Source organism: Linepithema humile, chromosome 2, assembly GCF_040581485.1.
Source record: "Linepithema humile isolate Giens D197 chromosome 2, Lhum_UNIL_v1.0, whole genome shotgun sequence".
NCBI classification, from domain to species: Eukaryota; Metazoa; Arthropoda; class Insecta; order Hymenoptera; family Formicidae; genus Linepithema; species Linepithema humile.
Window position 1 is genome coordinate 34,556,729 of NC_090129.1, and position 18,777 is coordinate 34,575,505.

The following is an 18,777-nucleotide window of genomic DNA, read 5'->3' on the forward strand; positions in this document are numbered from 1 at the left end:
TTATATGCATATGATTTGACAATTGAAAGGCTATAAATAAACATTGTTGTTATCTATGATTAATTTATTAAATAATTTTAATATATGTAACAATATAAGTGGAATTAAAATTTGAGGACTGAAATATATCACTACTGCATGTGAACGAATAAAACAAATCACAATATCGCAATGAAATCAGTTTCATAATTAGTTGCACAATTTTTGTTGACTTTATTCTATTTCTTAGCTATATTATAATGCACATGTATTATATATCGATAGAATAAATTATGGATATAACAATATAGCTAAAAAATAAAATAATGGACATTAATGTAATGAAATATATCTTTTGCCATTATGTAAGAACATTTGGGACCTATGTATCTTGTACCTAAATACTTGTAAGCAAATATTGCGCTTGGAGAAAATTATATAATACAATTATACAGTAGTTATATGATACAGCCATACAGTTAAAATTCTAACATTTTGCAGCTGTATGGAATTATAAAGATGTTAATACAGCATCTCTAAATTTATCACGTTTGCTTATACGCTAAGAGACGATCTGGAATTGAGATAGAACTGATGACCCGAGAAGAGGAAGGTTAGAACATAAATGCATGCAGCGATCCAGCAGTTGTACGCATTTTGTGTATAACCACGGTCTACTAGATCGTAGAACTGATCGAATGAAGTGAAGTTTTTCTCTCCCAATGGAAGATCCTCCACTAGGGCTACACTCCGGACATAGAAAAATATCCCCATGAGAAGCTAAAAGCAAGAAAGAATTAGCTTAGATGCCTGAGAGCTTTTCTTACTTAAAACAAAGTGACAGAATAATCTTTCTTACCAGTTGAAATATGCCCCAAACGGACAACACTAAACCGCACAAGGCGTACTTGGGTCCACAGATTTTCATCTTCAATGATAAAATCGTCCGCACAGAGTAATGAAATTTAACCTAACTGCGACTCATCCGCTGCTCGCGTGAATACTCGTAAATCAGCTGCAAGCACAAACAGGTGTCCTAGGTAATGCGGCTGCAACACCCTTGACAATCCGATCATCTGCAACGGAGACACAGCAGAATAATTTGTAATCATGTGACGTTGAGTGCTATTGATAGGTCGCGTTTCAATGCTCAGTGCATACGCACATGAAAATAACGCCCAAAAATGGGCGTTTCATTGTAAACAGGTGAATGAACTACTGCTATCTAACGCCAGCGGGCGCTAACTTCGGACATCAGCGCAGCGAATGATAAGCGCGAGTCGCACGGATAAATGGCAGAGTGAGCGAGCGTGGCATAGATATGATTCATGCTTCCTGCTGTTGTCAGCCCTGATTCATTGGATCATGGTCGACCGATTGGGTTAGTTCGTGCTCCACTTATTAGCATTTAATTAATATTGTGTATTTAAAAAAAAAAACGAAGCTGCTAGAAGCTGTGAGTGATTCGAAGAAGCACACGCGTTTCGCGATCGTAACGAATAAATATGTATCGCGCGGCCGTTTGTTCCACGCATTCGTGCAATTTGCGCGCAGATATAACGGTCCATGAACTAAGTGGACTGTTTTTGACAGTTCCGAAGCGCCGACGATAGATCCGCTCTATTTAGCTGCACTACAATTACACTTTCCATACTAAAAATGAGATGTGTGCGTATATATGCGTTCAAGCGTTGCTTACAAAAAAAAAGAGAGAATAAAAAAAAAGTACGAAAAGTGTAACTCGGGAGAACGCTTCGGTAGGACGATCCTTGGCATACATCGTCCTCGCTCGAAGATGTGGGTGTGTTGCGAGTGACAATTGCATATTCGTATTAATCTCTCCGTGATTTGATTTGTTGCAGTAAACAGCGAGGCCAATGCCAGGCGTATCGCGATGGTTGAGAATTGCTTTGGCGGGTCGGGTCAGGTAAGCGAGATTGACGCGAGATAAGTTGTGTATGCAAATTTTTCTGTAGATCATCACACGATTTAGTGTTTGCCGACTAGTGAACATTTGTATCTAACTATAGTAATATTGATGACTCACTTATGAATATTCTCATCTTGATAGCCGCTCGCTGTGCCAGGCAGAGTTTTGGTGGGAGAAGGTGTCTTGACAAAAATGTGCAGGAAAAAGCCCAAACCCAGACAATTCTTTCTGTTCAATGATATATTGGTCTATGGGAATATCATGATTAATAAGAAAAAGGTATGTAAAGGAGAAATTTTTATTTCGCGCAAAGCTGATAATATAGTTCGTGTAAGAAAAATTATAGATAAAGTTTAAATAAAGTGATAGTGGTGGTACTATTAATAGTAATATTAGTAATTTGTTTATAGTACAACAAACAACATATAATACCGTTGGAGGAGGTAAAATTAGAGTCTCTAGCCGATGAGGGTCGTAAGTATATTATTTTAATATATTTATATATAAGTTTATTTATCAGCTATTTACATCACTGTTATACGGAGTATTTTGAAGTTTCAAGAACCTTAACATGTTGATTATTTTGCTTTAAATCGAATGCCTTGGTGGTCACCGGTGACCACCAGTGAGATAAACACTATGGATAAGGATATTTTATCATTATATGCTTGTGATAATGAAAATTTTATGGTAAAACATATGAAATTTACTGAGCAGTCAACATGTTAAGTATATGTAAAAAACCAATTATATCATCATTAGCTTATCATCATTTTTGCTTTTAACACCAAGTTTTCAAATGATGTATATGTATACACACGGACACACACAAGCACACAGAAAGAGAGAAATTGATTACAAAGTATATTGTGTAATATATTTTAAATATAATTTATTGTTTAATTATTATTTTATTATTTTTGTCATGTATGCAAGCTATTTATTAACCTTTGGAAGACTACAGGACTTTTTTAAAAGAATTCACTTTCGAAGAAAATGTTAAATTATTTTGAAAAGTTTTTTGAAGTTAAAAATCTCAAAAGGCTTCCAAATAATCTAATATATGTTTTTCGCACAACTTATTTCATAATGCTGATTTCAAAATGTTATAACATTTCATAATCCTCTTTGAAGGTTAAATTCTTGCACTTGCTACATTATAAGCAGAGCATTTTTCATTATTACATAGTGTATGGATTACTATTCAAATGAGACCATACCTAGAAAATGTTAGTATAGTATTGGATCATTATTTATAGAATATCGTAATGGATGGCTCATTAAGACAGTAACAAAGTCGTTTGCTGTTTATGCTGCTACCGCAACAGAAAAACAAGAATGGATGGCACATATCACAAAGTGTATTGAAGATTTATTAAGAAAAAGTAAGTAAGAAAAGTGTTATAAATATACGTAAAGTGCAAAATTATAAATTTTGTAATTCTATAGATGTACGACTAATTTCTCTCATTGTAATCTATTCTTATGTTTTATAGGTGGCAAAAAACCTGTTGAAGTCCACGCAGCAGTTTGGGTACCAGATAATGAAGCTACAATTTGCATGCATTGTAATAAAACACAATTCACAGTATTGAACAGACGGGTAATTAAGATATTATATTTTATCAATCTTTTATTTTATACAGTTTAATTAATTTAAATAATTGTTGGAAACTAAAATAATTATTCTACATTCTAGCATCACTGTAGGCAATGCGGAGCGGTAGTCTGCGGTCCTTGCAGTAATAAAAAATTATTGCTGCCTGGACAGGGCAATGGAAAGGCCGTCAGGGTGTGTTTACAATGCTATGATGCTGCTAGTAAAGTTAAAGCTATTCCCGTACCTGGTGTGAATAGCTTAAATAATAAAGATCAGCAACGTAATTCTGCCGATAGTTCAGGAGGCGACAGCTCTGGAGATGATGATGAAGCAAATAAGGAGGAAAATCATGACGAGGTAATTAATTTGGTAATTCCTTTTTTTGACAAAAATTGATACCCAATTCAAATATATAGTTTATCCATGCACATGTCGGACTTATCTGCAAATCAATAATAATTAAACCATAATAAACTATTTTTTCATGTGTTATAACATAATTGCTATTTTTATATATAATATAAAATTAAAATGTCTAATTTTTTTTTTTACAGCCTAAATTTTATTCTCCACTCGTCCGATGAAGATAACTACATTACAACACAACACGATAATGTTACGGAATGATATTTTTGAAAGCCAATAACAGTTCGACTATTATCAATTATAGAAAAATCTACAGAAATATCCTTAGAAATATTTCTAAACAATATATATATACATATATATATAAAGAACTAAAAGATCTTTCTAATTATGTACAAATATGATGGATAAATTTATAAGAAAATTTACAAAACATATTTTATTGGATACATATATCTAATTCGTATATTTAGTATTAATAAATAAGTGCTAAATATGTACAGATGATTGGAAAAGAACAAAGAGAAGAAATAGTATTTCTCCAAAGAATTAATATTTCTTCTAAAAATACTAGCAATGTGCGTCATTAGAATCAACAAAAATTTTTAATTGCTTAATATGGTTATTATTAATTAAACTCATTAGTGAGTATAGACACATCTTTATTTTAGATATACGTATCTTAGAAATATATGCCACATTGTGCCTTCTTATATTATTAATCAATGTTGGATATATAAGCAGCTGATGTAATATCTAATGCGTCATATAGAACACAATTTTCAAAATGTAAAGTTTAATTTTTAATCCATAGATTTGTACCTATTATTAAAAATAATTATATACCCACATACAAGTACATAGCAATCCAAACCTATTATTTGTGTAATAAAACGTTATATTATTACAAAATTTGTGTTTAATTAAAATATTAAATTGACTTATTTTTCTATCAGTAATTTTTTATGTTAACAAATTTAGTTTCTCATATATCCAAATTCTGCATGCCTAATTGATAAATTAAGTACGACTATGGAAATGAATCTAGAATGACCGTAGACTTATTATATGTAATTCTCGAGTAAACATTCAGTCTTACATTATATTATATTCTAATGTATATTTTATAGTAATCTATACAAATACAAGAAAAGATTAGGGCTGCAAATGATTTATTTATTACTAACATTCGTTGGATATTATTGCAACTAATTCGGATTACGAACAATCCTTCAATCGAAAATACAATTCGAAATAAAGCAAAAGAATAGCGCATGTACAAGAGGTATTCTATTAATAAATTGCAAACGCATTACGATCATGTTACATACACGTACATTATGAATGACAAATTTATGATGAACCTAATAAATGATCTGAAATATCGATGATCGTCAGCCTCTCTCGGATACGTCAATTATACATTTATTTTGTCATAAACGCTCATGATGAAAGTCGTATATTAGAGTACTTTGTGACTAAATGTCATCAATAAACAATCGTATCGTCGCAGTCACATATTATCCTAACGATATAAAGCAGAGTTTCGATTTTTCTATATGTAAATTTCCACCAAATTTACTTATAATTTTTTTAACTCGAACTTCAATATAAATTTCAACAGTTATTAATAGGTTGGACCCGGGTGACGAGGCGCCTGGGTCGCGCCGACTTCTATCTACTTAATGCCGAACTCTGGCTTGCGCGCTCCAATTTTTCAAAGTGCTTTCGCGCATTACGTATATTGATTAATGTTGCTGCAGATGCTAAAAAGAACACATATATTTTAGCATTTAGTTTTAGGTACATAAATATCATATTTATCAATTAAACTCGTATAAATTTTAAGTACTTACGTATAGTTGGATCAGACATGATGACCATTACGTACGTATTCGATGTGAATATATCGATAAAGGCCGCAAAATTAGTATTTCTAACTTCCATGCTTTGAAACTGCGCAGCTAGTTTACTGAAAGATTAATGCAACCTCAATCTCATTCTTGTTTTTTTTTTTTTTTAAATTAAACTCTACGCACTATTTTATGCCTACCTGCAACTCAATTTAAATTGCTTTATTATATTGGAAACTTTTTCGAAACGATGCACATCTCTATGAAACTGCCGCTGACAATGACTTATTACTAAAAAGGTGGCTCTTTCAAACAGAAGAACTTCATCAGCATCAATAATATTTGCAAACTGATTCAAGCTTTGTTCAAGTTCTTTCACATTGGGAATCAACATATATACAATGGATGACCACGCCCTACAATGATAATAATTTAGTATTCTTTCTAACATTTGAAATATTCTCTCGTGCAATATATACCTATATAATGTCTCGTCCCATATGCTGGTTCTAAAACAAGTGCATTCTAGAGGTAAACTCAGTCTTTTCAGATCTTCCTCCCTTTCCCTAAATATGTAATCTCGTTGGTCCTCTTGTACAAGATCCATTTTGTGAACTAAGCAAAATATCTTGGCCTCTGGGCTATTCTGCAGTATTGCTTCTAAACAGCTTTGGTAATAATGCATATCCTTGTCCAATTCTCTTGATTCCACATCAAAGACATAAATCAACACCTCTACATTCCTAAATATGTTATCACGCTGCGATGCAAAATAGTTCTCCATAAATGCTTCTTGGCCTCCACAATCCCATAAATTTAGTACCAAGTTGCCCAGAAAGCGAACATGGGAATGTTCAACATCAACTATGATAAATTCATTATATTAGTAAATCATCTACAAAAAATATAATTATTTAATGTAATATATATGTAGTTTACTTGTTGCTCCTAGACGATGAGTATCTCGGGCTATATAATTCGCAAAAATAATGCTGCGCATACTAGTCTTTCCAGACCCACTTTTTCCCATCAACAATACCTGAAAAAAATATAAGAATGTATTAATCACATAGTTTGAGATGCATATAACAAAGAAATATTTTTATTCGTATAAAAACTAGTGTAAAATTAATATATCTTCGCTGTATTTTCTCAACAAAGAAAAATGCTTTCTACCTTTTTCTTCATCTTGACTAATGTTTCATTCAACAATTCCTGTAAAATATCTCGATACGCTGGCTGCGTAATGGCTTATCAGTTGTTCCGCCCTAGCACGGCAGTACACTCAACCCGCTACACTTATTACTCACCAATTGTCACATCAAAACATGTAATGTGGTCAAATGTCATATCCCATTTCGAGGTTATTCGATATAATCAAGTGCGAAAAATAAATGAAAAACATTTCGTACGATTAATATGCGGCAATACGCGTTATTTAATTTTCACCAAGATCATAAAACTTTGAAAAACGTAAGTTGGCATCATAAGTGCTGTTTGACCTTTCAGATCATTTATGATAAACGTTATTCTTTCTTACATCTTTAAACATAAAAATATCTATATACGTCGTAGAGTTCGACGTGGACATTGAAGATCTCGTGGGGAAAATCGAACAAGCTTTGGATTCAGAATTACCAATATGAAAAAAGAAATTCCCTGCAGATTTTACGTCCAGTTTGCAAATGTACGGTACATTTCTCACGTGATCCATTGCAGGAAGGATAATTATATGAGAACCGGCCAGCGGTTCTTTTAGAAGAGGTTGAGTCGAATCGATATGTCACGTGAATCAGGCGAAGGTACTCTCATGTGATCCTCCCAGTTTTTCGACGGCTCACAGCAATTCGTGCGCGATAACGTGAATGGTTCCTTAGTTTTGTGTTTATTTGTGAATTTGAAGAGAGAATATAATAAAAATAAAAAAATGGGCGCATCTGCATTACCTGTAATAGCTTTCACGCTCCTCTGGGGTGTTGTATTGTTCTTAGGAATAGCCTTACCACTTTTCGTTCCCAAGGGACCAAACCGTGGGTATGTAGGTTTTAATGTCTTTATCTGTTTTGTATCGCTGCAGTTTTATTGATAAATTTTCTTAAATTATCAATTATGATTTACATAAATGTCTTGTGATGTTGGAATCCTCCTAATTTGACAATAACAAAAGTATGATATTTTTTAAGTAGAATAGAATAAAATAGAATATTTCAATAAATTTTAGGACGCTTGAGACAAAACAGTATTTGCTAAAGCTATTTGTGATCTTGTTTTAAGTGTATGAATATATTTTCACAGGATAATGCAAGTTTTGTTGATACTGACGGGTTTCACGTGTTGGTTGTTGTAAGTATATAATCTTCTTTATTCTACACATATTCAACACTCTAATATCTTAATTTGTATATTAATATAATGTAAATTTGTTAATAGCTGGTTATGTTGCTACATGGCACAGATGAATCCATTGATTGGACCAAAGTTAGATAATGTAACAGTGGCAGTTATGGCTCGAGAATGGGTAAGTGATTAATATTGGAAATGAAAATAGTTATTATTACGTTATAATTTGATCAACTAAATTAATTTATTATTATCATAAAGAAACCACATTAAAAAACTTAAAGAATAGTTATACATCGTATATATTGTTTAGAAATTAAATTCATGTGTTACTTTTTTTCAGGGCAATCTTCTTACCGGATAATTTGCTGAACATTCTAATATATGTATGAATACTGAATGGAAACTTTTAATTTTAAATACATCTGTTCAGTGACGTATATAATTTCTACAGATGTATAATTATAAAAATAGTGTAAAATATAATTACTTTAAATATAATGTTATGAATGTATGATTATAATTCAGTTGTAATTATTGAAAATTTTATGTAAAATATCTTATTATTACTCAAAATGTAAAAATTTCCATATATATTTATAACTGTCTGTATGATAGATGCATACCATTAAAGTATGTGTATTAATACTGTTTATCTAATGGTATTATTGTAATTAAAAAACATCTCAATTCTGTTATAAAGTAAGTCTTTCATTGATGTTCCAAAAAAAAAGAAATAATTAAAATTAAATATATTAACCATCTTTTCCGTAGTATAATTTTGCATCAAATCGTTATTGTTGACTCGTATTACTTGCTCAATTTTAGCAAATTTTTTTAGGTCGTCCTGAAAACGTCTTAAAAAAGACATTTTTTAAATTTCTTTAACAATTGGCTAACATTTTGAATTTTGTAACAAAAACGCATAATAGAAAATATTGGGAATAAAAATAAATATTAAATATTAGGAAAAGCAATTTTTGGAATTATTTTATTTCATAGGAGCTTAGGATTTCATTTTTAGGACGTCCTAAGATATCTTATTTAGGATGTTTTTTGGACGTCTTTTTAGACGTCCTTATATTTATTATACATATAATATGTTATATATATAATATATGTTAGAGTATTATGCTCTTTCATTTTGACGCGATTAGGCGTTTCTAGTAGTGCATCTCAATATCTACTCAGACAATTCTTTTAGTTTCAATTAATCCGCTATGAACCGCCACAGTCGCTAAAATCGCAATCTGTGGAAATGTCAATCATCAGAAATAACACAATAATAATGGAGGCCTGTAATGCTGTTGAACGTGAAGTGGACAAAGTTTTATCGAAATTTGGTGCTATAAATGAACATGCTGAGACAGTGTTACGTGATTTAATAAATCATATTCAATCCTTGAAAAAAGATCTAGAAGAAGGTAAACAAGATGGATTAACGGAATTGTAAAACTTGTTCGAGACGTCCGTCTTTGATCTTGATCTTTGAAATGTTTAGTAGACAAATTTCGTGAGTCAGAGGGCTTATATTTTTTTATATTTATAATTGATTAAATTAACTTTTTGATAGATAGATCTTTATTTATTAATATATGTGTTTATAGTGTGTAGTTATTTTGGAAGTATTCTAACCAATACACAAAGCTATTGGCGCACAATACAAGTATTTGGATATGTATTCTAAAAAAACTCATTCGTTTTCCTTTTATTAGCACCATCTAATCAGGAATTAACAACTAGTCAAGTTCAAGTGTTAAAACAAGCGATGACAAAAGTACGTGATACTGTACAAAGATTGGCAACGGATCATCGTGATTTGCATAGTACAGTATCCAAAGTGGGTAAGGCAATAGATAGAAATTTCATTGCCGATTTTGCAAGTACTAGCAGAGAAGATGTATTTTCTGGACCCGAGAAATCTCATCTTCTGAATCAAGTAATTTGTCAACATTTTTATCGTCAAGGAATGTTAGACATTGCTGATGAATTAGCAGCAGTAAGTTTCTCCTACAAAATTTTTGTATTTCATAAAATCTACCGAATACAAAGTTGTTATATATTTAAGTGCAATTTATAACTTAACATATACAATGTACTATTACAAACTGAACTATTATGCCCATCGTACTATAATCATTTTCAGGAAGCAGGAATTAAAACTGACGAGGGTAGAAAAGAACCTTTCACAGAATTAAACTATATACTAGATTGTTTAAAACAGAAAAATCTCGAACCAGCGTTAGAGTGGGCTAAAAAACATAGAGAAGCACTTTTGGCACAGGTATTCTTAACTCATAAAAATGTGCAAGTTATTTCATATTATTCACATATATGCAATATTATATACCTAATTTTTTTCTAGAATTCTTCTCTCGAGTTTAAATTACACAGATTACATTTTATAAGATTAGTTCAACAAGGTCCTAGCAAACAAAGGGAAGCGATACTATATGCTCGTCAAAATCTCACACAGTTTGTCGGACGTTACGAGAAAGAAGTACAATCTTTAATGGGAACGTTGCTTTACTTGCCACATGGAATTCAATCGTCCCCTTACAGTCACTTATTAGATCCAACTTTATGGCTCGAAATACATGACGTTTTCACCAAGGAAGCATGCACGTTATTGGGCTTAAGCGTTGACAGCCCCCTTTCTGTTTGGTACTTGTGTTTTTCGTTTGCTTGGAATAAAAAAGAAGTTAACTGAAACGCAATTCACAAATACTCAATTGAATTTGTTCAATTGCAGTATCAATGCAGGATGCACCGCGCTCCCTGCGCTGTTAAACATTAAACAAGTCATGCAACAGAGACAAGTAACTGGCATCTGGAATGGTAAAGATGAATTACCTGTAAGTTGGATATACATTTTTGCACTTTGCGATCTGAATTTTAGTGATAGATTGATCTGGTATTAATGCTTTTAGTAAAAACTTTATTCACAGCTTGATCATTCTCTCTAATTTTTTTCATCGCGCTCTACGTTCATACTTTGTTCTTGTGATAAAATTTCGATGTACATTAGATGTAAAGCATTGTTTGTAAACATTGGCAATTGCTATCCTTGATACTAGATCAAGAAACACATAATCATATAGAAATTATGCACAAGCATACATACACTAATTAAGGTATTTAAAAAAAATTGTATACATCTTCCGCAGATCGAAATTGACTTGGGAAAGCAAAGTCGTTATCATTCAGTCTTTGCTTGTCCCATTCTTAGGCAACAAAGCACAGAGAACAATCCGCCGATGAAGTTAGTTTGTGGTCACGTCATTTCCCGAGACGCATTGAACAAACTCACTAGCGCGAATAAGTAAGTCTTTCATGTGCGGCGGAGTTAAGGTACACCAGCACTAAAGTCACTTTTTAAAAGAAATCAATTTGTTTCCAGGTTGAAATGCCCTTACTGTCCAGTGGAACAGAATCCCGAAGATGCAAGACTTATTTACTTTTAAGCTGTGATATATCACGTACGCATATAGTAATATATACATATATATATATGTGTGTATAGAAATTATACACATGTAAGAAAATAAGAAAATTAGTTTTGCAGTTTCTTTGTAATGGATTATATTGAATGGAAAAGAATAATACACATAATTATATGCAATGATCGAAGAATTGTCAAAATTCATATTACACATTTGTCGTCAAGAATTTGATTGTGCAATAATATTTTTGTTTATTACGTTGTTTTTAACAAGTTACATTTAAAATTGTTAATTGCATCACTTTAAAGCTCGTCTCAGATTTGTAATTCACGCCAGAATTCTAAATAAAATCTACTTATAATTTTACGTGACGGAAAATTGAAAATTGAAAAATTGGAAAATTAAAATATATGTATATTAATATATAATTTAAATATATATATATTCTAATTTTTCAAATGTCCGTATTACAGAGGGGAAGTACATATAAAATTATAAATAGAATTCTATTCCGAATTTGGTCACAAATCCTCCAAATACAATTCTTTCTTTTCTTAATTGGTCCCAACTTTTAAAATTAAAAAAAAAAATAAAGGAACTGTGATAGCTTTATTGTTTTTGGGATAGTTGTAATTATGAAGTTATATAGTTAGTAGACGATTTATATATTTACCCTAGATTTATTAATGACTTCAGCTTTGTTGTATGCTTGAGTGACAACTTGGGAGCCATGAATCTGTACGCGTAACACACCTAACATGTTTGTTACAAGAACTTCGTATATTTCCTTGTTTATTTTAATTATATGTACTAGCTTGATTATATAAGATAAATGATCATTTTATATATATATGTATATGTTTCTATACATCTATTTCATATTTCCTAACATTAAAATTTATGATATTTGACAATTCTGATGAAAAAATATAGAAAGAGAGAAAAAATATATTAAAATAAAAATAAAAAGTGATATTGAAATCCTGTGTAATAATTAATTGAAATTTGAAAGAAGTAGAAAAAGAGGAAATTTTTAATTAATTAGTACCTCCATGCATGTAATGATTAAAATCGATCAAACAAAAGTACGAGAATGCGCATTACAGTGACGAGACGATAACCATATCATTCATTCGACTTCGGGAACTTTATTTGTTTACTGAACTCGGATTGGAGAAACGTGGAGAAAATATTTCCGGCTCCTTGTTTTTTTATTGTAAAAAAGTTACATAATTTACGTATAGTTTTTCAAATATAACTTTAATAAATAGAATCTTTGGTAACATGAGCAATTCTACAGGTAAGCTGCTATATATTTTTGTCAGTTTATTTTGATTAAAAAAATAAAAGCAAATAGTATAAGATAAAAATATACACGAAAAAATTGATTTATAAAATAAATTCTGTTCGTCACAAGCGAAATCTACATCGGCGTTTTTACCGCCGCTACAATCGGCGAGGCGCCGAATTGATAGCAAAAATGAGTTTATTCGCGATGAGAAAAATGATCCCGTCAAAGCTTTGCCTCGTATGATCGGTCAATTATGCATTGACGAAAGTGCGAAACAAAATGTTGCCGATAAATTGATTCAAGAAGGAATCACGAAGAGTGATTTAAAAAAATGGACGCCTTTATACCGACATGGATGGAATATCTTCCGAGAAACTACAAACTTTTCTACGTAGAATCACAGAAAACACGCAGCAGCCGTTCTCATTTCTAGCGAATATCTCCAAAGAATTCGCTAATGACAATCGCTCATCGATAAATGCAAAAAAGCCTACAGAAATCGACGTAAGTGATCAGACTTATTGAAAATCATATATAGAATCGAGTTTTTAAATAAAATTTCACACGTAACATTATGTGTTTAGGCTTATCAATTTCAACAAATTTATTTTTAATTATCCGCTGGTTTAGATACAACTAGCCGCAGTAGCGAAGCGTATTGAATCGAACAAAGTTTTATTAGAAGAAGCCAAGTCTCGTGCCAAAGACATACATCTTCGTGCTAAGCAAGACTGCATCCGACTGTCGTCTGAAACGCATGATGATATTTCTATTTCCGTGAAAAATGTGAAATCTGATAACACTGTGAAGAATTAATTAACTGGAAGATCAAATAATTCAATCGCAAAATAATATTTTACTACAAGTCTCACATATAATTAAATTATATTAATTGTACAATCAAATTATTTTGCGTTTACTACATCCAGATTTTGTTTTTATTTTGCAAAGATAAAAAGTAAAAAAGTATATAACAATTATTTATATTGCACACTATTGAACGAGTATTGCAAAATACACGTTTGTAGAAAAACTCCGGACAGCGAGCCAAAATTTATACGAATCTGAATACGATTGTGCCTACAGAAATTGTTTACGTTTTCGTCTCCTCTCGCTTAAATCGAGAGGATAAAATTTCTGGAGCCATGTTGACTTCGTTGTCGATTTTTCCATACGCACACCAATCGTTGCTGAAATTTGTTTCGACGACTTTAAATTGTTCCACGTTGAATTGTTCATTGCAGCCGCGTTGCATGTCACCGTGATCGTTCTCATCGCTGGACCATTGCGACGCGATCTCTTTAAACGGCTGCAAGCAGTTCGCGCTTCGGCGTATATTTTCCATTTCCTCGTTGCAGAGACGTTCGACCTCCGACAATTTCTGCTTGTAAGCGTCGGCGAGTGCACGCTTGTACAAATTGTAACGTTGCTCGGCTTGCTCCAAAGAATGCGGATCTTGATACTTGGCGAGATTTTTCTCGTACTCGAGTATCGCGAGATCCGTGATGTTATGCTCCGATGTAATGTCCACAATGCTACCTACGCGAGTTCGCCACGAGTGATTGCATATTCTTTCAATCCTTTAAATTCTTATAACTTTCTAAAATTTACTTCAATTGATAACGATTTGGAATTTCCCAAAACGAAGTCTGATTCGCCGATGTTTTGCGAAACCGGGCGAAAGTATAAATCGACAAATGTAAAAGCGTTACTAATTAAGAAACTGACACATTAATGATTATTACTTAAATCATTTGAAAGCGGTGACTCGATGGCATAAGCTGCGGCTGCAGCTCTCGCCGCTGCAGTTGCCTCCTCGAATGCGAGGACATCGTTTCTTTCACGTAAAAGCTGAAACTCCTCCTTCTCTTTTTTCCAAAGAGCCAACTCTTTGTTCAGTTTTTCCCGAAGACCCGTCATCTCTGAGCAGAGTTTCCGAGCGCGTTCGTGAAGAATAGCTCTGTGAAATAATAATTTTACATGAAAATTGCGAAGAAAGTTTAACAACTAAAATTCCGGTATCGCATTTTGCATTTTCGCTTAAATATTTTTAGTCCGCAAGTTTTTTTCCATATTGACAAAACGCGACTTTAGCTAAGAAAAAGTCGATTGTAATTTATAAAAAAAATCGAAAATATTCTTTCCGATATTTAAATTTTTATAGCAGAAATACAATACGCAGACTCTTTTTCACGATCGATGGACGAGTCTAGATCTGTCACAAGTTGAAATTGGTTTTCCAGACGTCTAGATGCGTCGTCCTCATCCGACGTCTGGATGCAAATCATGGATATATTCTCATGATCGATCAGGTTTTGTACACTTTCTTCGTTTTGCACATTACTGCATTTTTCCGAGTAACATTTGAGAATTTTGCTATTTGGCGACTCTGAATATCGAGGCGAATCGTTCGTGGCGACAAGCATTTCTTCAGCCGAAGGGATACACTTGTCGTCCATCGCCGTTATATTTTCCGTTATATTTGTCTTTAGAATTGAATAGAAAATCCGACGAGAGATATCACAGATGAATAAAAAATCTTGGTAGAAACTGATATCAGGGATAAATTGCATAGATCCTGTTTTGTCTTCGAGAAGTAAAATATGTATATATAATATAAATGCGATTTTTTTTCTGCGATCGGCAATGCTTTTGATTGAACTAAATTAACTTATAAATAAAAATTCATTAAAATGTAGAAAATGCATTGTATTTATATATTGCATGACGTATATATTTATCTATGTAACGTAAAAATAATTTTTACAATGTAACAACAAAAAATTTGCACATTTAGCAGTATCTGCATTATTTCTACTTTGACCGTGAAATCACTAATACGTGTTATCGATTAATTCTTAAGCACTCATGTGGCGAGTAATTCTCTCTTTCAAGTCCGAGAGAGACAGGTTTCTTATCAGGTAAAAATTGAAGAATTTTCTTAAAAATTCTCTTCGGATCACACGAGACTAGCTCTATCAACAATCTTCTTCACAAGAAAACAAAAAACTAAATAAAATACCAATCGAGTCACATTTGATACCACACAAGTATTTAAGGATTGATCTTTCACATTAATAATACATTTTGTACCAATTAATCAATAATAATTGCAACGATAAATTGACAACACTTTGTGCTATTCACAGCGTCGATCCTAAGCGCTTGCTTTAAAGAAATTGACAAAGCAACGCGGAGAGACAGATCGACGTAGTTGAGCCGTTGAAGTCTTGGCGAATGTCGTATGTACACAATGACCGTTCGAGGTGTCATAAAAACATGTGGGAAAAAAATTTGTAACATGTCCATCCTCACGACAGTACGCCCATTCGATTAGCCTGCTATTTCTTGGGTCGACACGCGGAGAAATTGCAATGTTTTATTGTACTTAATTAAAGAAACGGCCTAAATTATATGATCTGCCTGATTTGTGATATTTATATACAAAATTCTCGATCTGACTGCGTAGCAGGCCGACGAAATATCATAGCCTATCGCTGATCATCATCGAAATTATGACATAGATTCTAATCGATCTTAGTGACCACACTAAGCGTTTCTAAACCTATAAAATAAGTATAATACTCTTGTATTAAGATCGACTAGAATCTAAATATTCAGAAACATTTACATCATGTACAAGATACTCATGGAGAAGTCCCCGAGTCAGTCACACCGGTAGCGCGAAGAGCGACCGAAAAAAAATAAAAGAAGAGTAGTTTCTTTACGTCGTTTGCACCTAACCGACGCGCGTGGCGCGCGTATTTTAATTATCGATCATTCGCGAACGTTCAACGTTTTATTTCTTGTATAATAAGACTAGTATGACAATGTTGACACGAGCAGATAAACCCTTAGGCGGTAGATCAAACGTAGATGAAGAACGACCAGTGTCCGTTTAGAGGCCCAAACGCTTGAGATTCGTTCGCACCACTGTCTGACCGATCCCCTTGGCCTTGTCTCCCTGCCAGCTCTTGCTCTTGCTGCGGAAGAACTTGAACTCGTCCTCGTGATCGGGATGCCTCATCGGCTTGTAATTCTGCGGCAAGCAGAAGTCCTTCTGCTCGCTGTAAAACTTCTCGTAGCCGCCGTGCAGCAGGTAGATCTCCGGATAGTGCAGCGCCGGGTAATACTCTTTGTTGCGCTCGCGATCGAGTCTGCGCAGGAACCGCGACAGACTCGGACCGCGCTCCCAAGAGAACTCGCAGTGGAACACGAGCACGTTGCGTTTGGTGACGTCCGGCAGGATTTTCGGGACAGCGGTGGTCAGCGGCTCGAGTAGGGTCCGCTCGATGAGATCCATGTTGTAGAGATTCAGCGCCCCCGCGATGTGACCGCCCTCGTACTCGTACGGATATCGGCAGTCGATGATCCTGTAAGAGTGGACGCGGTCGTCGAACTCGCCGCGCAACAACGCCGCGAGCGTGTCGGACGTTATGACCTTGAGGTCCGGATGGTGACCGATCGTGATCGGCAGCGAGCACGGCTTGCTGAAGTCGCCGATGAGATCGGAGTCCGTTGCGCTGCGGTGAATCGCCCACTTGATGTTCGCGTGCGTCTCAGTTTCCGACAGGCTTCGCTGCAAAACGATCTTCGAGCGCGCCAACGCGTTCGTGTTCGCCGACGTCGGCGACGTGCGCGCCAACGCGTTCAAATAGAAATTGTTGCGCGACTTCTTCAGTATCGACTCGTCCGCTGGCATCTCGTCCGACGTCCGTTTGTAGGCTCTAGTCGTCTGCGGCGAGATATCCGCCTCGAGGCGGTAGCCCATCGGCGATTTCTCGTCGTAACTGTACCTCCTCGTTATTGTCCTCGGCGAGCAGGTCGTCGTCGGCGAGCGAAACAGACAGGTGCGGATCTTCGACAGCGACGGCGTGTTGTTCAGCCACTTGACTTTAGCCTGAAAGTCCGATCGGGAGTAACTGGGGGTCGTCGAGACGTCGCAGTCCATCGACGTCTCCGGCGCGACGATGTCGCCGGACAGCAGCTTGGAGATGTCGGTCGGCAGCTGCGGTTTGTCGTCTACGGATTCCATGTCGATGAGCTCGTTCATCAAGTCGTTCACATCGTCCATACTTTCATATCCCGATGACAGGCTGCGCATGAAGTTTATTTTCTGGGACTTTAGACCGGAGGGGAAGGCAGCAGGGGAAGTAAGAGGTCGCATCACTAGTTCGGAATTGTGTTGCGAATCCGTGGACATACGTTGGATCGCGGCACCGACGCGAAATGCGCGCCGCTTGTTAAGGATCGGACTTGTTCCGTGGCTATTGTCATAGATGTTGAGCTCGCAGTTCTCCAAAGGACAGCGTACCTTCTTACATCGTGTCTGAAAGGGAGTATTTTCTATTATTTCAAAATTTCGCAACTTTGTTTTATTAATTATAATGTATAATGGAGAGTGACATTAATTCCATTCGAGTATCCGGAGTGTGTCACGTAGAAATAATTGTGTCATTACATTAATTCTTTTTTCTAATAGTTTTCGTTTATTTTTTTAAGTATAATTAACGCTTTAAAATAACACGACGCTTACTAAAGACAACATTTTATTTTCTTTCGGAATAACATTTAACTAGATGTGGCTTTAAATTATTACTTTTAGCACATTTCTCTTTTATTTTCTCAAAAATTTTAAATGGCATTTTTGACGTCGAATTCCGCACATAAGAAACGACAGAAAATTCCAGACAGCAAAAATTTACAATTTTGCACGTATCGTAAAATAATGAAAAGGAGAACAATGAAGTCGCACAGCAGGTAGCCGATCGGGTCACCGGTAACACAATCGGACACACACAAGGTGTCGCATGTATTGTGAAAAAATCAAAGATCTTTGCGAGGGGAGATAAATTTTTTCTCGTAATAAAATGCACCGCAAACCGCTATCTGCGATCGAATATTTAATGTAAATCGTCGCCGTTAAAATCAATGTATCTTGTCGTGATAAGCGACAGCTGCACACGCGTGCCGGA

General features: G+C 34.5%; 7 protein-coding genes and 1 pseudogene across 15 annotated transcripts in view; 4 read left to right on the top strand and 4 right to left on the bottom strand.

The window, feature by feature from the left end:
• Window positions 1–43: 43 nt before the first annotated feature.
• RNASEK (Ribonuclease kappa) lies at window positions 44–1,145 on the bottom strand. Its single transcript, XM_012371578.2, has 2 exons — window positions 839–1,145; window positions 44–759 (listed from the first exon to the last, which is right to left on the bottom strand). The coding sequence occupies exons 1-2, from the start codon at window positions 905–907 to the stop codon at window positions 535–537; spliced, it is 294 nt and encodes a 97-aa protein (XP_012227001.1). The 5' UTR covers window positions 908–1,145; the 3' UTR covers window positions 44–534.
• A 95-nt stretch (window positions 1,146–1,240) lies between these two features.
• Window positions 1,241–4,787, top strand: rush (rush hour). Of its 4 annotated transcripts, none has more exons than XM_067349109.1 (8): window positions 1,241–1,360; window positions 1,842–1,906; window positions 2,051–2,188; window positions 2,320–2,383; window positions 3,238–3,294; window positions 3,406–3,512; window positions 3,609–3,866; window positions 4,064–4,787. In XM_067349109.1, the coding sequence occupies exons 1-8, from the start codon at window positions 1,246–1,248 to the stop codon at window positions 4,091–4,093; spliced, it is 834 nt and encodes a 277-aa protein (XP_067205210.1). In that variant the 5' UTR covers window positions 1,241–1,245; the 3' UTR covers window positions 4,094–4,787. The 4 variants fall into 4 exon arrangements, with proteins under 4 accessions (XP_067205210.1, XP_012226998.1, XP_012226999.1 ...); XM_012371575.2 differs by having other exon boundaries at window positions 1,330–1,360; window positions 3,169–3,294; XM_012371576.2 differs by lacking the exon at window positions 1,241–1,360 and adding an exon at window positions 1,376–1,647 and having other exon boundaries at window positions 3,169–3,294.
• A 243-nt stretch (window positions 4,788–5,030) lies between these two features.
• RagA-B (Ras-related GTP binding A/B) lies at window positions 5,031–7,336 on the bottom strand. Its single transcript, XM_012371574.2, has 6 exons — window positions 6,905–7,336; window positions 6,668–6,767; window positions 6,208–6,592; window positions 5,929–6,144; window positions 5,732–5,847; window positions 5,031–5,641 (listed from the first exon to the last, which is right to left on the bottom strand). Exons 1-6 carry the CDS (start codon window positions 6,914–6,916, stop codon window positions 5,550–5,552), a joined length of 921 nt encoding a protein of 306 aa, XP_012226997.1. The 5' UTR covers window positions 6,917–7,336; the 3' UTR covers window positions 5,031–5,549.
• Window positions 7,337–7,491: 155 nt separating this feature from the next.
• LOC105674909 (V-type proton ATPase subunit e 2-like) lies at window positions 7,492–8,723 on the top strand. Its single transcript, XM_012371579.2, has 4 exons — window positions 7,492–7,762; window positions 8,024–8,071; window positions 8,159–8,246; window positions 8,412–8,723. The coding sequence occupies exons 1-4, from the start codon at window positions 7,656–7,658 to the stop codon at window positions 8,430–8,432; spliced, it is 264 nt and encodes an 87-aa protein (XP_012227002.1). The 5' UTR covers window positions 7,492–7,655; the 3' UTR covers window positions 8,433–8,723.
• A 577-nt stretch (window positions 8,724–9,300) lies between these two features.
• Sou (required for meiotic nuclear division 5 protein souji) lies at window positions 9,301–12,361 on the top strand. Of its 3 annotated transcripts, none has more exons than XM_012371357.2 (7): window positions 9,301–9,492; window positions 9,784–10,067; window positions 10,215–10,352; window positions 10,434–10,732; window positions 10,821–10,923; window positions 11,236–11,390; window positions 11,451–12,361. In XM_012371357.2, exons 1-7 carry the CDS (start codon window positions 9,327–9,329, stop codon window positions 11,530–11,532), a joined length of 1,227 nt encoding a protein of 408 aa, XP_012226780.1. In that variant the 5' UTR covers window positions 9,301–9,326; the 3' UTR covers window positions 11,533–12,361. The 3 variants fall into 3 exon arrangements, with proteins under 3 accessions (XP_012226780.1, XP_012226781.1, XP_012226782.1); XM_012371358.2 differs by having other exon boundaries at window positions 9,303–9,492; window positions 11,469–12,361; XM_012371359.2 differs by having other exon boundaries at window positions 9,443–9,581.
• Window positions 12,362–12,626: 265 nt separating this feature from the next.
• On the top strand, window positions 12,627–13,618 carry LOC136997796 (uncharacterized; annotated as a pseudogene).
• A 52-nt stretch (window positions 13,619–13,670) lies between these two features.
• On the bottom strand, window positions 13,671–15,375 carry LOC105674911 (myosin-9-like). Of its 2 annotated transcripts, none has more exons than XM_067349107.1 (3): window positions 14,987–15,375; window positions 14,548–14,762; window positions 13,671–14,341 (listed from the first exon to the last, which is right to left on the bottom strand). In XM_067349107.1, the coding sequence occupies exons 1-3, from the start codon at window positions 15,373–15,375 to the stop codon at window positions 13,896–13,898; spliced, it is 1,050 nt and encodes a 349-aa protein (XP_067205208.1). In that variant the 3' UTR covers window positions 13,671–13,895. The 2 variants fall into 2 exon arrangements, with proteins under 2 accessions (XP_067205208.1, XP_067205207.1); XM_067349106.1 differs by having other exon boundaries at window positions 14,981–15,375.
• Window positions 15,376–15,496: 121 nt separating this feature from the next.
• The window catches only part of LOC105674910 (M-phase inducer phosphatase-like), a 56,013-nt gene continuing 52,732 nt past the window's right edge, over window positions 15,497–18,777 (bottom strand). For all 3 annotated transcript variants that reach the window (XM_012371580.2, XM_012371582.2, XM_012371585.2), the window contains one exon: window positions 15,497–18,131. In XM_012371580.2, coding sequence (XP_012227003.1) covers window positions 16,701–18,131 — 1,431 coding nt within the window. In that variant the 3' untranslated portion in view covers window positions 15,497–16,700. The remainder of the gene's footprint in view (window positions 18,132–18,777) is intronic.

Bases quoted from the DNA above. Each gene is read 5' to 3' on its own strand.
- RNASEK (XM_012371578.2), bottom strand. From the start codon at position 907: ATGAAAATCTGTGGACCCAAGTACGCCTTGTGCGGTTTAGTGTTGTCC. The intron at 760-838 runs GTAAGAAAGATT...TCTTGCTTTTAG, and splicing joins TTTGGGGCATATTTCAACTG to CTTCTCATGGGGATATTTTT.
- rush (XM_067349109.1), top strand. From the start codon at position 1,246: ATGATAAGCGCGAGTCGCACGGATAAATGGCAGAGTGAGCGAGCGTGG. The intron at 1,361-1,841 runs GTTAGTTCGTGC...GATTTGTTGCAG, and splicing joins GATCATGGTCGACCGATTGG to TAAACAGCGAGGCCAATGCC. The intron at 1,907-2,050 runs GTAAGCGAGATT...TCATCTTGATAG, and splicing joins GCTTTGGCGGGTCGGGTCAG to CCGCTCGCTGTGCCAGGCAG.
- RagA-B (XM_012371574.2), bottom strand. The intron at 6,145-6,207 runs GTATATATTGCA...TTATCATTGTAG, and splicing joins TGGGACGAGACATTATATAG to GGCGTGGTCATCCATTGTAT. The intron at 5,642-5,731 runs GTAAGTACTTAA...TGTTCTTTTTAG, and splicing joins CATGTCTGATCCAACTATAC to CATCTGCAGCAACATTAATC.
- LOC105674909 (XM_012371579.2), top strand. From the start codon at position 7,656: ATGGGCGCATCTGCATTACCTGTAATAGCTTTCACGCTCCTCTGGGGT. The intron at 7,763-8,023 runs GTATGTAGGTTT...ATATTTTCACAG, and splicing joins CCCAAGGGACCAAACCGTGG to GATAATGCAAGTTTTGTTGA. The intron at 8,247-8,411 runs GTAAGTGATTAA...ACTTTTTTTCAG, and splicing joins CAGTTATGGCTCGAGAATGG to GGCAATCTTCTTACCGGATA.
- Sou (XM_012371357.2), top strand. From the start codon at position 9,327: ATGTCAATCATCAGAAATAACACAATAATAATGGAGGCCTGTAATGCT. The intron at 9,493-9,783 runs GTAAACAAGATG...TCCTTTTATTAG, and splicing joins GAAAAAAGATCTAGAAGAAG to CACCATCTAATCAGGAATTA. The intron at 10,924-11,235 runs GTAAGTTGGATA...CATCTTCCGCAG, and splicing joins ATGGTAAAGATGAATTACCT to ATCGAAATTGACTTGGGAAA.
- LOC105674911 (XM_067349106.1), bottom strand. From the start codon at position 15,375: ATGCAATTTATCCCTGATATCAGTTTCTACCAAGATTTTTTATTCATC. The intron at 14,763-14,980 runs GTATTGTATTTC...ATTATTTCACAG, and splicing joins GATCGTGAAAAAGAGTCTGC to AGCTATTCTTCACGAACGCG. The intron at 14,342-14,547 runs GTAATAATCATT...GAACTCGCGTAG, and splicing joins ACCGCTTTCAAATGATTTAA to GTAGCATTGTGGACATTACA.